The following is a 15,332-nucleotide window of genomic DNA, read 5'->3' as shown; positions in this document are numbered from 1 at the left end:
ACAAAATGACATACTCAAGCGTCTCTGAGAGTGTGGGAACAGTCTCCTTTGAAGTGGGTGTACTGTACATTTAAGCTCCCACTTGAGGATAAATTGGTGTCCTTCACCTTCAGGGTATACTAATGAGAGAATGAGAAGGAAAATGGCAAATTACATCTTACTGTTGTTATGATAATCGATTTGACCTCACAGACTTAATGAAAGCATCTTGGGGCTCCCTGTGTGGATCCCTGGACCACACTTTGAGAAATGCCAGCATATGGGAACCTGCACATTGTGTGTCTGTGCCTATTGCAAGTAACAGGGTATATTTATATATATTGCCATTGCATCAGCCCAGCCCACAGCAACCTCAGACTCCAGCAATACTCCCTCCTCAGCCTCCCAAGTAGCTGGGGCTACCGTCACCGCCGCAACACGAGACTAACTTTTTTTATTTTTAGTAGAAAAAGAGATTCTTGCTCTTGCTCTGGCTGGTCTCGAACTCCTCAGCTCAAGGGATTCGCCTGCCTCTGCCTCCAAGAGTGCTAAGATTACAGGCATGAGCCACTGCACCCAGGATGTATTTATATTGAAAACAGGCAATGAATCAAAGTGTCAGAACCACAGGTAGTTTTAGTTCTTCTTTATTAATACAAGTCCTTTTCAATTGTCCTTATGGAAACCGTAACTCTTAGTATTTTGGATAAAATACATAGAAATAGAATGCAAGAAATTTCTTCAAAATGCCCCCAGTGGTTAAGTAATTAGAAAGCTTATATTTGGAAGCAGTTATAGCAACTAATGGTGGAGGGGGAAAAAGACACTTAGAGCAGTGAGACAAAGAGGTGGGTCTGAGCACATGATGAAAAGTTGTCATTTCCAGGGGCAGTCCTCTGCCATCCTTATAAGAAAGGACTGGAAATAGTGATCAGAATTATTGTAATTATAATAGTCACAGAGTTGCACATTAATTCATACTTCTCTTCCTGTTTTAGTCATTGGAGTTACTGACTAGGAGGAGGAGGGCTGGGCTCAGAACTGCAGCTCCTGTCACGGTCGGCTACTGCTCCTGCCCCTGTCTCCTGTGCTTATGATGACCCGGGAGGCACTTGTTATAATTACTAATATTTACCGAATGCCTAAAAAAGCACTAGATTATTTTAAACTACTGTAGCATATTCATCTTCCAAATACATCACTTTATACTTTTTTTTCTTCCTCACTCTATTTAGGTTATAAAACAGTTGCATTTTCTACGTAGACACAGTGCCTGAACATGAGTCAAGTAATCAAAGAAAAAATTTGAGAAAGGAACCATTTACCTTCAATCATAATCTCATCCCTGATGCTCTAGCAATGCTGAAATCACTTGTTAGAACTCTCCTTGAATACCAGCAAGTTATGGTAATCATGTCAAAGGTACACTTGTGAAAAGATAAAGGAGAATGCTAAGATAGGAAGGTGAACCACATGTTGTGTACTAAGAGGGCAAAAATAAAGCCAAGTTTGAAATCTGGCCATAATGTAAGTCTAGGCCAAAATTCATTTGATTTGAGCCTTTTTACCCTTAAGGGGACCTGGGCTCACAGAATCTCCGGAACATACAGAGTTAAAAAAATAATAGAGAGGGGGTATGAATTTATTTATCAGAGAAATGATTAACCTTTACCAGAAAGGTTAGATGAAATCATACTTCATCATTGCTTTGACAAAAGATGCAGCCTAACTTCAATACGGCCATCTTTCAAGGCTAGACAGTCTTCCCTTGAGATGCTCTAGACTTACTCATGACTGCATCGTGGAGCCCACGGGGTAAGTCCACAGTACCCTGAAGATAGGCTGCTAATGAGGTTGTACTGTTGTCACAAGCTTTTTCTCACAATTCCTCAGCCATAGCTCTACATGCATTGTTCTTTAGTTGAAAGAAAGCACTTTGGTTCCTGAACATACTATGTGAATTTCAGCGTCCTGTTCCTTCTAATCCCCAAAGCTTTGAGTTCCACCACAAGTACTGCTGGTGTTATAAACCCTAAAATTATGCCTCTGCAGAAACTCTAATATAATCACATATAGTGAGATTTCAGCAATGATTTAAGCAAAAGACTGAGGAACTAGTAGCATTGTTTTGATAGCATGATGAATTTTACAAAATTTCCTATTTTAGGCTTTTCCATCTGTTAGATTTAACGAGAATCTGTTCGATAGATATAATTCAACTGAAATACTACTTTTTACTTTTTTATCAAATTATATTGAATATCTGTAATGAAAAATATTTTTATTATGGCTGTTTAAATTTCTTTACCTGCCATCTTCAAAAGGCAGATGATAAAATTATTTTATTTTAGCTCTTCTATGGGTCATTAGTCATTTTGTGTGGATTAAAATTTATCTTAAGCAGAGTATTATGTTTTAATATAAAATATTCCTTATTTGTGTTTTGGTATCTGGATTTTTTTAAAACTCTTCTTTTAAGAGGGCATTTTGATAGGGCATTTCAGATGTACTTACCTCAACTGAAATTTATAAAAATAAGCTTTCTAGAAATGCTCAGAACTGATTCCTAAATAATTATGTCAGCTATATATACTTAGACATTGATAAAAATCAAGCAATAAGATAAAATAGACTAAGGATTTAGAGAAGTTGAATTAATTGAATCATTGAACTTGTAAATCAGCTAATAAAAAAAATCTCTAGGTTATAATAAAAAATCTGCATCACAGCATAGATAGCTGGGATTATAGTTAAGATTGTTCTTTTAATGAGAAAAGATAAATCCAGATAAAATTTAAAACCTGAAACTTTAGAAACACCTAAAGTATACATGTGCATGGAATGATTTTAAAAATATAAAGACTTAGTGGTAGAAGGAAATTATAGTAGCTTTGGTTAGAGATATTGTCTTCTCAGAAAAAGAAAATGCTAGAAAATTTAATAACTAAGGAAAAATACTGGGAATCTGAAACATTTTTATTTGACTAAATAACTTGCTATAAGAAAAAGTAACCTCTGTAAGTAATCTGTCATAGTTTTAAAGGAAACGTAAGTGAATGTTCATTCATGTTAACATGAACTTCATTCATGTTATTTTTTTCCTGATTTTTTTAATTTGTAATGTTTAACAACTTTCTCAATTATATTGAGATCTAATGTAATTACTCTGAACATTCATGTGACTAAGTCTAAAACTTGTTTTCTGTGATATTTTCTTACATGTATGCTTAGTTTGTAAAACTTTTTGAATACCTTACAATATACCTTTCTTTTTTGCTCCCTCAGTAATCGTGTGGAGGCATGGACAAGAGATGTTGCTTTCTTACTCAGACAAGAGGGCAGACCTATGGTTAATCTTATCCCTAGTAAGACTAAAGTAAGAGTAATGGAAAAAGACTGGAAGAGTACAGACAGAGCCGTAAACTGGTTAAGAAAGGAAGCGATTAATTATACTGAACCATTTGTTCTTTACTTGGGATTAAATTTGCCACACCCTTACCCTTCACCTTCTTCAGGAGAATATTTTGGATCCTCAACATTTCACACATCTCTTTACTGGCTTGAAAGAGTAAGTAACAATATCATGTGTGCTCAAAAGCTCCAAAGTGAACATTCTATCTGTAGTTCATTAACATTAGCTCATTGTTTCTTTTATTTTCGACAATTGTCTATTCAAATTTGACAATTGTCTATTCATACTTGACCAATAACTGGTTGAATAAAAGCTAAAGGGGCAATTTTACAGAAATAAAGTTAAGTATTAAAACTCAGAAATTTACTTCTGGATTGAATATATTTGCATATATGTTTCTTTTTAAAAAGAGACACTGAAAGGCATTTTCTTTAACTCTCTGAACATGAGTTAATTAATCAAAGAAATTTGAGAAAGGAACCATTTACCTTCAACCATAATCTCATCCCTGATGCCCTAGCAATGCTGAAATCCCTTGTTAGAACTCTCCTTTAGTACCAGCAGGACAGTAAGTTGTCCTCACTTTACACAGTTCAGGATCATAAAAATAACCTAGCAAGCTAAGACTACACAAAATGATCTGAGTAATCAAGGAGAAAATTTTCCTGGAAACTTTAAAAATATTTTGTCAGAAGATTTAAAATTCTCTTCTTTTGTTATAAGTAGACATAGAAAAAATAGTAAAATTAGTATTTATTTAGTGCATTGTAATGAAAATACTAGAGAATTAAATCATATTTTTTGTAAAAAAATTAAATCTTTTTTTTATAAAAAAGAAAGAAAGCATAAGCTTGTTAAAAACATACCATATCAGTATAAGTCAAACTATACTGTCAAAACTTACCAGTCTGTTAAAAACTTAGTAGTGGTTTGAACAGTGCTTGCCTTCTCATCGTGTAACTTTCGGTACAGAGCAAACATCTTCTCTGTGTCCTGGCAAATTTTCATATTCTTTTTAAAATTTGGACCAACTTGCAACATTGTACCTTTGGTACCTTCAATGGCATGAGAGATCTCCCAAGAGTTCATTTGATGTGATGGTCTTTACTGACGTCACTTCCTCTGAGACATCTTCATCCTTTTTGTTACAACAGTCTTTTCCTCATTTATATCAGTAAGTGTGCCTTCACCACGTTCCTCCAGCTACACAGCTAGAGTCTCTGCAAGGGCAATAGTGTCTGCGTTCCCAAGTCTGCTATTTCTTCTATAATGTATCCTTATGTTTGATTTGAATTTCACTTTCAGCCTTATTACTTTGCAATTTTTTACTGCACATTCATCTCTGCTGACCAGCTCCTCTTTTGAGTCTCCATTTTTATAAAGTGTCACATGGATTTTTCACTGGAAGACAAGCAAGCAGCACGAGTATACGCCTTGCTTCCTGTACATGTGCTGAATAACCAGTCACAACAGGAGTAGTCAATGAAAACAGTGTGCATCTGTTGTATACATAGTGATCTGCAGACTAGAGCTTCTAGCAGCATATTCATTGTTAACATATGTGCACGTGTACCCTCTAAACGAAATTTGAGCCTTGTTCTTGGAGAACTGGTGTTATATAACTAAACTGTGATAACTGAATTTATGCGTATCAGAACCACGTAATACAAGGATTCTCTGTTTTCAAATGTGTAGTCTTAAATCAAAATTAAGTTACTTCAAAAACAATCAAAATGGTATTTAGTAAATGATTTTTTTTTAATTGTTTGGGATTCGTTGAGGGTACAAAGAATTAGAGTACACTGATTGCACCTGTTCGGTCAAGTCCCTCTTATACTTGTCCTGCCCTCAAGAGGTGTGCCATCCACACCAGCCCCCAACCCCCCTTCCTGCCCTCCCTCCCCTCTCACTCTCTCATTCCACTACTCCCTACCATACCATGTGTTAGCTCATCTGCTGCCTTCATATTAGGGTTGAGCACATTGGAGTCTTGCTTAGAAGAATGTGTTCCTCCTCCATCCACGTTAATACAAAAGATGTAAAGTCTCCATCTTTTTTAATGGCTGAATAGTATTCCATGGGCTACATAGGCCAGAGCTTATTAATCCATTCCTGTGTTGGTGGGCATTTGGATTGTTTCCACATTATGGCGATTGTAAATTGAGCTGGGATAAACAGTCTAGTGCAAATGTCCTTATCATAAAATGATTTTTTTCCTTTGGTTAGATGCCCAATAATGAGATTTCAGAATCAAATGGGAGGTCTCATTTGAGTTCTTTAGTGCATTGTATTTTAAAGGAAATGATGTCAGTTTATGATATTCTATGTCTTCTTTAAAAAGTTCTAAGTGGTTCATCTTCAAAAATTTATCATGATTTATTACTTAATAGTAAAAACAGTATTTAAACTTCATGAAAGTTACATAACAAAGGTAAATGTAAATTAAAGACATAATCCTAGTTGTTTTTACCAAAACCATAAGTAAACGTTTATATGTGTTCAGAAGTTGTATTTGTTTTCAACAAGCAGTGGGCTATCTTATTAGAGGAAAAAAGAGTCAGTGTTCTTAGGTTGTTGATTATGAAGTTTTGAACTGGTCACTCAAGTATATTATAAAGGGCTCAGATACTTGTAGACTAGAATACTGTCTTATATAGATCATATTTTGCATTCAAGTGTATAATGTTTAAATTTTCTACAACTGTCTCACTAACACAGACATACATATACAGAGGATACCAAAAAAGGTATATACATTTTAATAAAGGAAAAAACTGTCTTAAAATTGTAATACTCAACTCATGTTTGACTTCTTTAAGAGATACAAGATACAATACACAAGATAACAGACGTTATTGATATATATTGAGTATTACAATTGCATGTATTATATGTGTATGTGTATAATGAGACACACAGATATTGATGGATACCTTTTGTTAGTGGAAACAGTAATAATTTCTATTTATGTATTTTATTTACTTTTTTATTACATAATTTATAGCCATTGCACTGTTTTGCTAACCACACGTACTGTCTAGAAGAGAGGAAGGTTACTATTAGCACTTTGCTAGCCTAACTAAATTTTTTCTTTCCCTTTTAGGTATCTCATGATGCCATCAAACTCCCACAGTGGCCACCTCTGTCAGAAATGCACCCTGTAGATTATTACTCTTCTTACACAAAAAACTGCACTGGAAAGTTTACAGAAAAAGAAATTAGGAATATTAGAGCATTTTATTATGCTATGTGTGCTGAAACAGATGCCATGCTTGGTAGGTGTTATGATTATTAAGCAATTACATGAAGAAAAAGTATAATATTTTTCCAACAGACTGATCATGCTGGTTGGTGACTTCCATGAACATCCCCAAGGTATTTTTTTTTTTTTACAACAGTTGCTTTGATACCTAAGACATAGAACTGTTAGATTTTTGACACATCTAAAAATTGGAGGACTTACATTATTAATCAAATAAAAAGCTTTTATATCTTAGTTATTGATAAATTCTCAGATTCATAAATGTTCATATTTGTTCATACATAAAGAGGGGGTCCTAAGAGGCTATCATCTGCTTGAAACAAAACCATCTTACCAGCTTTAAACAGGAATCAATATTCAGCCAAGCACAAGTACACATGGAACAGGTAAAGCTAAGACAGCTTAGGTTCTGAGAGATAAGAAAGTTTACTGATGGAATCTTGTGACTTCTTCCAGACTTGTAGTAATTACAGAACAAATCTATTCTCCCCAGGCCCTTCAGAGCAAGGTTTAACCAAAGCTGGAATCAGTTTACTCAGGTGTGTTCTGGTCTAAAGTCATTTTCTTTTTTTTTAAGACAGAGTCTCACTCTGTTGCCCTTGGTAGAGTGCTGTGGCATCACAGCTCACAACAACCTCCAACTCTTGGGCTTAAGCGATTCTCTTTGCCTTAGCCTCCCGAGTAGCTGGGACTATAGCTGGGACACAACACCCGGCTATTTTTTGTAGCAGTTGTCACTGCTATTTTAGCAGGCGGGGCCGGGTTTGAACCTGCCACCCTTGGTATATGGGGCCAGTGCCCTGCCCACTGAGCCACAAGTGCCGCCCATAAAACCATTCTCAATTTCCTTCATTTAGGCTCAAGGCCTGCTCAAAGCCAAATTCACCTTTATAAGATGATTGTCAAGAGTGTGTTTTTCTTGCTTACTTACAGAATGAAAGCAATTTCCTAGTCATATTAATACCCTGGTCTTAAAATATATCCATTTTTATAACAAAAGTGATTTTCATAAAGTCATGTCATATTTTGCTCAATTTGGAATGGAGTACATTGTATTAGCGAAGTGTGGGTAGCATCTCTTCTATACAGAGTAAACTTTGGGATGACAAATGGTTATTTGTTTAAAAGCATTCATTTCGTAAAAGTAGAAAAGTATATAGTAGAAAGCAAAAGATTGTTCCACAGTGCCTGGCTCATAGGGAGCACTCAGTAAACACTGAATAAGTATAAATGCCAGAAATCATAATATGCTGTTGAAATTACAGTAAGATACAAGTTGTAAGGATCTTGAAGAATGAAGTGATTCACTCTCCCCGAAGGAACAAGGAGTGAGTGATGCTTCACCAGAGAGAGAGCACTTGACCTGGACCAGCAGGGAGGAATGGATATTTGCCAATATCCAGTGAGGGGGTGGGGGTAAGGCCCTCGCCATGGGGGCAGAGAATGTGCAAGGTCAAGGAAGTATAAACTAATAGGGTGTATTCACGGAGGTTGGAGTAGTTCAGGTGCGCTAAAAAGGTAAAGGTCTAGCAGGCAGCTGGGGGTACTGAGGTTGGAGAGCAGACAAGGGGCCTTGCTTATCATGCTGAAGAATTAGACCGTGAGAAGCTGTGAAAAATTTTAAGCAGGGATGTGACATGACATGATCAAGTGATCAGGTACTTGAGAAAGATTGCCACCAAGATTTAGCACAGGGGATACTGAGAGAGGAGTAGAGACAAGATCCAGTTGTCCAGAGAATATATCTGGAGGGTCTCAACTCCAGAAATGACTCCATGGAGCAGTAGGTCTCAATTCTGGGTTTTTAAAATAATACACATATAGACCCCTGTACCCCAGATTCAGCAACTACCAAAATAGGGATGACTCCTCTTTCTGGACTATGCTTTATTGTGATTTTCTTTCTTCTTTTTTTTTTGGAAACAGTCTCACTTTGTAGCCCTCTGTAGAGTGCTGTAGCATCACAGCTCACAGCAACCTCAGATTCCTGGGCTCAAGCGATTCTCTTACCTCAGCCTCTCAAGTGGCTGGGACTACAGGTGCCCACCACAACACCCAGCTATTTTTAGAGACGAGATCTTGCTCTAGCTCAGGCTGGTCTTAAACTCGTCAACTCAGGGAATATGCCTGCCTCGGCCTCCGAGAGTACTTGGATTACAGGCATGAAACACCAGCCCGGCCTATTGTGATTTTCTTAATTACAATAAGGAGGAAGTTTCAGAACACTATAAGGGACTGATCATAGGAATTTTACTGTCCAGTTATCCCCTAACCAAGAGTAATGCTAAATCATACTCATATGCTATCTGTACTGCCCCCAGCCTTTCTTCAAAGGTGAGATTTCCTTAACCCTCAGCCAGCCTCATGAGGATGATCTGGCTATTGCTCGGGGGGTGATAGGAGAAAACAGCAGACAAGAAGAGTTCTAACCACTCTGTCACTTCCTGTTGCATAGAAACTTGAGTCAGTGGTGATACAAATTTTGTTTTCTGTCATCTGTGACATATACAGTGCTGACATCCAGCTTGTCTGTCTCACTTGAGGCACTAAGGGGAAGACTTCCCCCATTCTCTATAGAAACACAGAAAGCAAGCCAGCACGATCTCCAGATAAAGAAGCTCTGAGCAAAAGCTCCTACAAGATGTTATGTTTTCTCCCTCCTCTTTCTAGTCTGTCAACTAAAGATCAAATAATGAAAATTGGTTTGACTTAAGTTCACATCAGTAGAATGTTCAGATGTTAAAAGCAGACTGACAAACTTAACATGATGGAATAAGACATGGACTAAAAGCTAATTAATAGACTCATCCTGGTTTCTATTGTAGGTGAAATTATTTTGGCTCTTCGCCAGTTAGATCTTCTTCAGAAAACTATTGTCATATACTTCTCAGACCACGGCGAGCTGGCCATGGAGCACCGGCAGTTTTATAAAATGAGTATGTATGAAGCCAGTGCCCACGTGCCACTCCTGATAATGGGACCAGGAATTAGGGCCGACCTGCAGGTGTCAAATGTGGTTTCTCTTGTGGATATTTACCCTACTATGCTTGGTAAGTAATGCAATTTTGTGAATATTTATTTGTAATAATGCTGAAGAATGAACACAAAATAGAGGTGCTGCTGGCTTGTTTGTAACCCTGAGCAGCTCATTTAACTACGAGTCAAATCTGTACTCTGAAAAATGAGGGTAATATTTCTCATGTTCCTGTGACTTTCACTTACTACAGTAATTTTCTCTTCAGAAGATTCACCATCAGGATATAACTATGAAGTGAGCCCTGTATTATACAGATACAACTTGTACATCATTTGATTTTCTTCTACCACCTCCTTAAAATACAAGCACTTTCTTTCTAATTATTCTATCCACTCTGAAACTACTAACTATGAATGTTTCTCATCAGACTCTATAGAGAGTTCTGTATTACTTGCTTTACTAGCTTCTTTTTTTTTTTTGCAGTTTTTGGCCAGGGCTGGGTTTGAACCCGCCATCTCCTGCATATGGGACCGGCACCCTACTCCTTGAGCCACAGGCACCGCCTGCTTTACTAGCTTCTTAATGTCCACAACCATAGCCATAGGTCTGGAAAAGCAGCATTTGGAGAAGGATAGTTAGCAGTCTCTGTGAAAGATACTAGAATAAAGACATCATCAAATTCAGAGGAAATTATATGGAACTGTTAGTTTCTAGCTAATTTAGCAGAGTACTTTAAATTCATTAACTTTTAAGTACTATAATTGCCCTGTAAAGACACCATCAATTGTAAAAAGCACCATCAATTAATAAATTTCGGTAAAAGGAAAAGATAACACAAGATATATGTTTTTTCTCTAATTTCAGAAATGTTAAAATGTGAAAGAAGCGTGCATCTTAAAATCAAATAAGTTCTTTTTATCTCCTTCCTTCCTACAAAGTCTTTGCCTTCATTTAACTAAATTTCTTTGTAGTTAATTTAAATCAGTGCCCTTTCCTATTGTTTTTACTTCCTATCACTCGCCTGTATTTGAAAACACGTCTTTCTTGTCCTTTGAATGTTTAATATCTTCAGTTTCTTAGTCATCATTTGCTGGCTTCTCTTTGTCCCAACGCAGTTATCACATTTAGCCACATCTTGCCGATTTTATGGCTCTGTCAGTTTCCAGCTGATCCCTATTATTTTTCCCCATTTCTGTTGTCTTTAAGAGCTTCATATGTAATAATGTATATTTGTGTCTCATATTCTAATCGTAGAGTTTTATGAATATATGCGTACTATATTGGCTTCTCTTCACAGTCTCCCTCCTTAATTTCTCCTCATGTAGAATTTTCCCCAAGACTCCAGTCTCCAAGAAAGCCCTCCCTGGGTCATCATATATTTGTTTGACTTTTTCGCCTTGTTCTGTTTTCTTGAGGTACAGTGACTTAGAACTATAAAAAGTACTATGAAAGATTATGGAAAGCTGAGTTAATTCTTTCTTAATTTTTCCCACAATATATTTCATAGTGATCCTTGGCCTTTCATTTGTCTCTTTCACTCTCCCAGTATCTGTAGCGCTCTCTGTGCCGAGGCTTCCTACAATCCTAGACAGCTTATGTTTCAGTTGATTAATGTGCATGGTTTAAATTCTTTTCCTCTAAACATCATTTTCTGTCTGTCTACAATGCACATTTTGTGTTCTACCATCTTGAGATATAATCAGTACTTGGCATTTTGTAATTTAAAAAGTTAAAGGTCATTTGTAAACTGGCAGATTTTGTAATATCTTTACCTAACAGATCATAGACGAAAATACTAACAAACAGTTGGATAGATGAAGGGAATTCTGTCTACCTAGAAGGACATGTGCCTGTCACTGCCCCGTTTGTGTGACCTGGCAGTAGTTGGCTCCTTTGAAACTCCTTTGCGTTACATCCCCACTCTTCCGGAAATAGAAGTAGTTTCCCTATAGTTGTAGGGTTTTTTCCTGAAATTTATTATTGCAATTTTATAAAACTCCATAGTTTTAGATTGTTGTTTTATCTTTCATAAAATTCTTGGTCATAAACTTCTTCTCAATCGCATTTCCCGGTAGAATATACTTTATAAATAGGATCATGTATTGGTTAGGCCTGGCCAGCGAGAGTAAAGGAAGTATAGCCAAAAACACATTGTCTCTCCAATTCTGAACTAAAAAATTGAATTAATATCTTCAAGGCTTAGTACAATTTATAATGTGTTTTGTAACAAATTTTTTTTATTATCAGAAGGAGAGGTATATTTATCAATAAATTATTTCTTTAGGGAAGAGGAAGGAGTTGAAGAGAATATGTGGGAATGGGACGTTATATGAAACCCTGAAACACCCTCCGGCCCCGACGTCAGCCAGAGTAGGGCAGAAAGAGAGGGTGAGGGAAGCACACGAGAATCAAAGGACAGCTCAACAAGAGCCTCATGTTGGTGCCAGGAGACAACATTTTCATAGTAGTATACATTTAAAATTGACCAATGTATAAATAATATGGGTTAATATCCACTGAGTTCTTATAAATCTATAAGAAAAGAGAAATACTCTGTTACCAAATTGATCAAAAGAGATAAACAATTCACAATAGAATTTATACAAATGGCCAAGATATTTTTAAATATTTCAAAGTCAGTAGTCATAAAAATATTAAGACAAGAACATACCATTTTTGTTTCACATACAGAGCTGGCTAAGATTGAGAAGAATTAAAAAACTTAAGTTAGAAATTAGTCTTCTTATCCACTGCTACTGGGAGTATAAACTGATCCAAATTTTCTTGAGGCAAATATGACATTAAGTTTCAGATTTCTTAAAAATGTGCATACCTTTTGACCTAGAAATTCCGATGTAGGAAGTAACCTTATAGATACAAGTACTATTTATTATAGTAGTAAAAGAGAAGTAGAACAAGAGGAATGTCTAGTAGTAATGGATTGCATAAAAAATACTCCATATATTTTAAAAAGTAAAATACATGAAAGTAGCCCCATGTGTTATTAAAAAGACAATATAGCCTTTAAAATTGTATGAACACATTTATTGTGTTTTGTTTTCTGAGATGGAGTGTCCATCTAATTTACTGTCCAAATCAGAACATTTTTAAAAGAAGACTGTTAACTGTTCCATCAGGATTAACAGGCATAAACTGAGCCTTATTTAACAGCCTAAGCAGCCAGCAAAGCAAAGCAAATTGTGAAGGTTCATGTTTCATCTGATGTTTAATTCAACCTTTTAAAAGAAAATTTCTCAGTGCTGCAGGAGTCTAAAGCTACTTTATTGTTATTACCTCTAAAATTAAACCTATGGAACAGTAGTTCTTTTTCACCTCTGCTTAATAAACTTATACATAATTTGATAAAGTACCTACAAAGATTTCTTATTTTGGTCAGACCAATTAGGATCTTAAAATAGATACAGATGATAGTCTGTTCTTAGAACTCTAAAGGTCCTTTCTGTTAGCATAGCGATAGCTGTATTATTTTGTATGAATCCCATTTATACACAGAGGATAAGCTTAAAAAGAAAATTCTATAAAGAGAAAAATTTGTTTTGAAATTGATTTTTCAAGGATGAACTTTGCTCATAGTACATTTGAGCTTTAAAACAAAGATATTTGAGTCTTCTGGAAAATAAAAATGAAATTAAAACTTGAAATATTGTGAAACAGAAACAAACACTTCTGGTCAAAAAAACAAAAACTTCTCAAATCATAACCCAAACCAGACTTCCTCGTCCTCCATTCTATGTACCCTAGAAATATTACCTGAAAAATGGTGATTCAAAATACCACTGATGAGCCCGGCGCTGTGTCTCACACCTGTAATCCTAGTACTCTGAGAGGCCGAGGTCAGTGGATTGCCTGAGCTCAGGAATTCAAGACCAACCTAAGCAAGAGGGAGACCTCATCTCTACAAAATAGCCAGGCGTTGTAGTCCCAGCCATTCAGGAGGCCCAGGCAGGAGAATTACCTAAGCCCAGGAGTTGGAGGTTGCTGCGAGCTGTGTGATGCCACTGCACTCTACCGAGAGCGATAAAGTGAGACTCTGTCTCTTAAAAAAATAAATAAATAAATAAATAAATAAATAGTTTGAATTTATAAATACTTTTTAAAAGGATTTTTAAAAGATTTCTTTTTTCTATAAAATATTTCATGATAAAGAGGAAGAATATTCTCAGTTTATTTATCCTTATAGGTCCTTTATAATATGGTATCACATCATTTCCTAATATTGGTAGAAAATTTACATTTTTATGAATAGGAGTTCTTTGTAATATTAAAATTAATATCATTATTTCAGAGATTATTCTTTAAATGGTACTCCCTAAAATGTTTTCTTCTCTAATAACAGTGAGAAATAAAAATGGTCTCATTTTGAAATTTAAAATGGTTTTGATTTTTACTTTTAAACTTATTTTCATGTGAATTTTTCTTTTAATATTTGATCTTTTTTAAAACACCTTCTTCCCACTTAAATGATAAATCTAGATTTTTTAATTGTGAGTATGTAATATTATATAAAAATACAGTTGGATTTAAAACAATACTTAATTGCTAGTGATTTTAACTGCAAACCCCTCTTATTAGAGGGTCTTAGTGGAAGGGTGGGGGTAGGCTGTGAAATTGAAGAACTACAGTAAAGCCAGATTTATGGTGCAGCATTAAAAAGAACAGAGGTTCCAGTCAGATTGCCCAGCAGGTCAGCCTGCTCTCAGTAGTTACCACCTGTGTGGCTTTGGGCAACTTACTTAACATCAAAAAAATTCCTAATTATGATTAGTTGGCAGAAAATTAGTGGTTGTATTTGCCTTTTTCAAGGAAAATAGAAGATGCAAATGTTTAAGATACATGAAACATCATCTTCAGAAGATGTATGGTGGTCCTTGTCTACGTCCTTATTCTCCTTTAATTAACCTGTTTTTCATCAGATAGAGTCATTAAATTAATTCTTTCATTCAGTTTTGCTTAATTTCTAACATTACTGATATAATTCTGTTTTTCATCAAAAAAGTATAAATACACAAAAACGCATCGCATAGAACATTGAAACCAGAAATAGGATGGGGGAGGCAACTGCAGACTCATTCTGGATCTACCTTAACTACTTAGCCATAGTTAATTGTAATTTTTGTATAGGAGAGAGGCAGTTTGAATTCCAAACACCTGAAAAGCTGTTTTTAAAACTACAACCTGGCTCGGCACCTGTAGCTCAGCGGTTAGGGCCCTAGCCACATACACTGGAGCTGGAGGGTTCAAATACACACTGGGCCTGCCAAACAGCAATGACAACTACAACCAAAAAATAGCCGGGTGTTGTAGCAGGCATCTGTAGTCCCAGCTACTTGGGAGGCTGAGGCAAGAGAATCACTTAAGCCCAAGAGTTGGAGATTGCTGTGAGCTGTGACAGAACGGCACTCTACCCAGCAACAGCTTGAGACTCTGTCTCAAAAAAAAAAAAAAACTACAATCTGTTTTTAAGTTGGATATTTCTCATGTTATTGTTCACATATATTTGTTTTTTTTTCATTAAATCATAACTGTATACATTGATATGATCATGGGGCATCATACACTCGCTTCATAGACCATTTGACACATTTTCATCACAATGGTTAACATAGCCTTCCTGGCATTATCTCAGTTACTGTGCCAAAACATTTACATTCTACATTTACCAAGTTTCGCAAATACCCCTG

At 36.0% G+C, this 15,332-nt stretch overlaps 1 protein-coding gene across 2 annotated transcripts in view; it reads left to right on the top strand.

Annotated features, from left to right (window-relative positions):
- The window catches only part of ARSK (arylsulfatase family member K), a 46,625-nt gene that overhangs the window by 17,731 nt on the left and 13,562 nt on the right, over nucleotides 1–15,332 (top strand). For both annotated transcript variants that reach the window (XM_053586401.1, XM_053586391.1), the window contains exons 4-6: nucleotides 3,265–3,547; nucleotides 6,495–6,666; nucleotides 9,479–9,703. In XM_053586401.1, the coding sequence (XP_053442376.1) occupies nucleotides 3,265–3,547; nucleotides 6,495–6,666; nucleotides 9,479–9,703 (680 nt within the window). The remainder of the gene's footprint in view (nucleotides 1–3,264; nucleotides 3,548–6,494; nucleotides 6,667–9,478; nucleotides 9,704–15,332) is intronic.

This window comes from Nycticebus coucang, chromosome 1 (assembly GCF_027406575.1).
Source record: "Nycticebus coucang isolate mNycCou1 chromosome 1, mNycCou1.pri, whole genome shotgun sequence".
NCBI lineage: Eukaryota > Metazoa > Chordata > Mammalia > Primates > Lorisidae > Nycticebus > Nycticebus coucang.
This window is presented reverse-complemented; position numbering and strand designations above follow the sequence as displayed.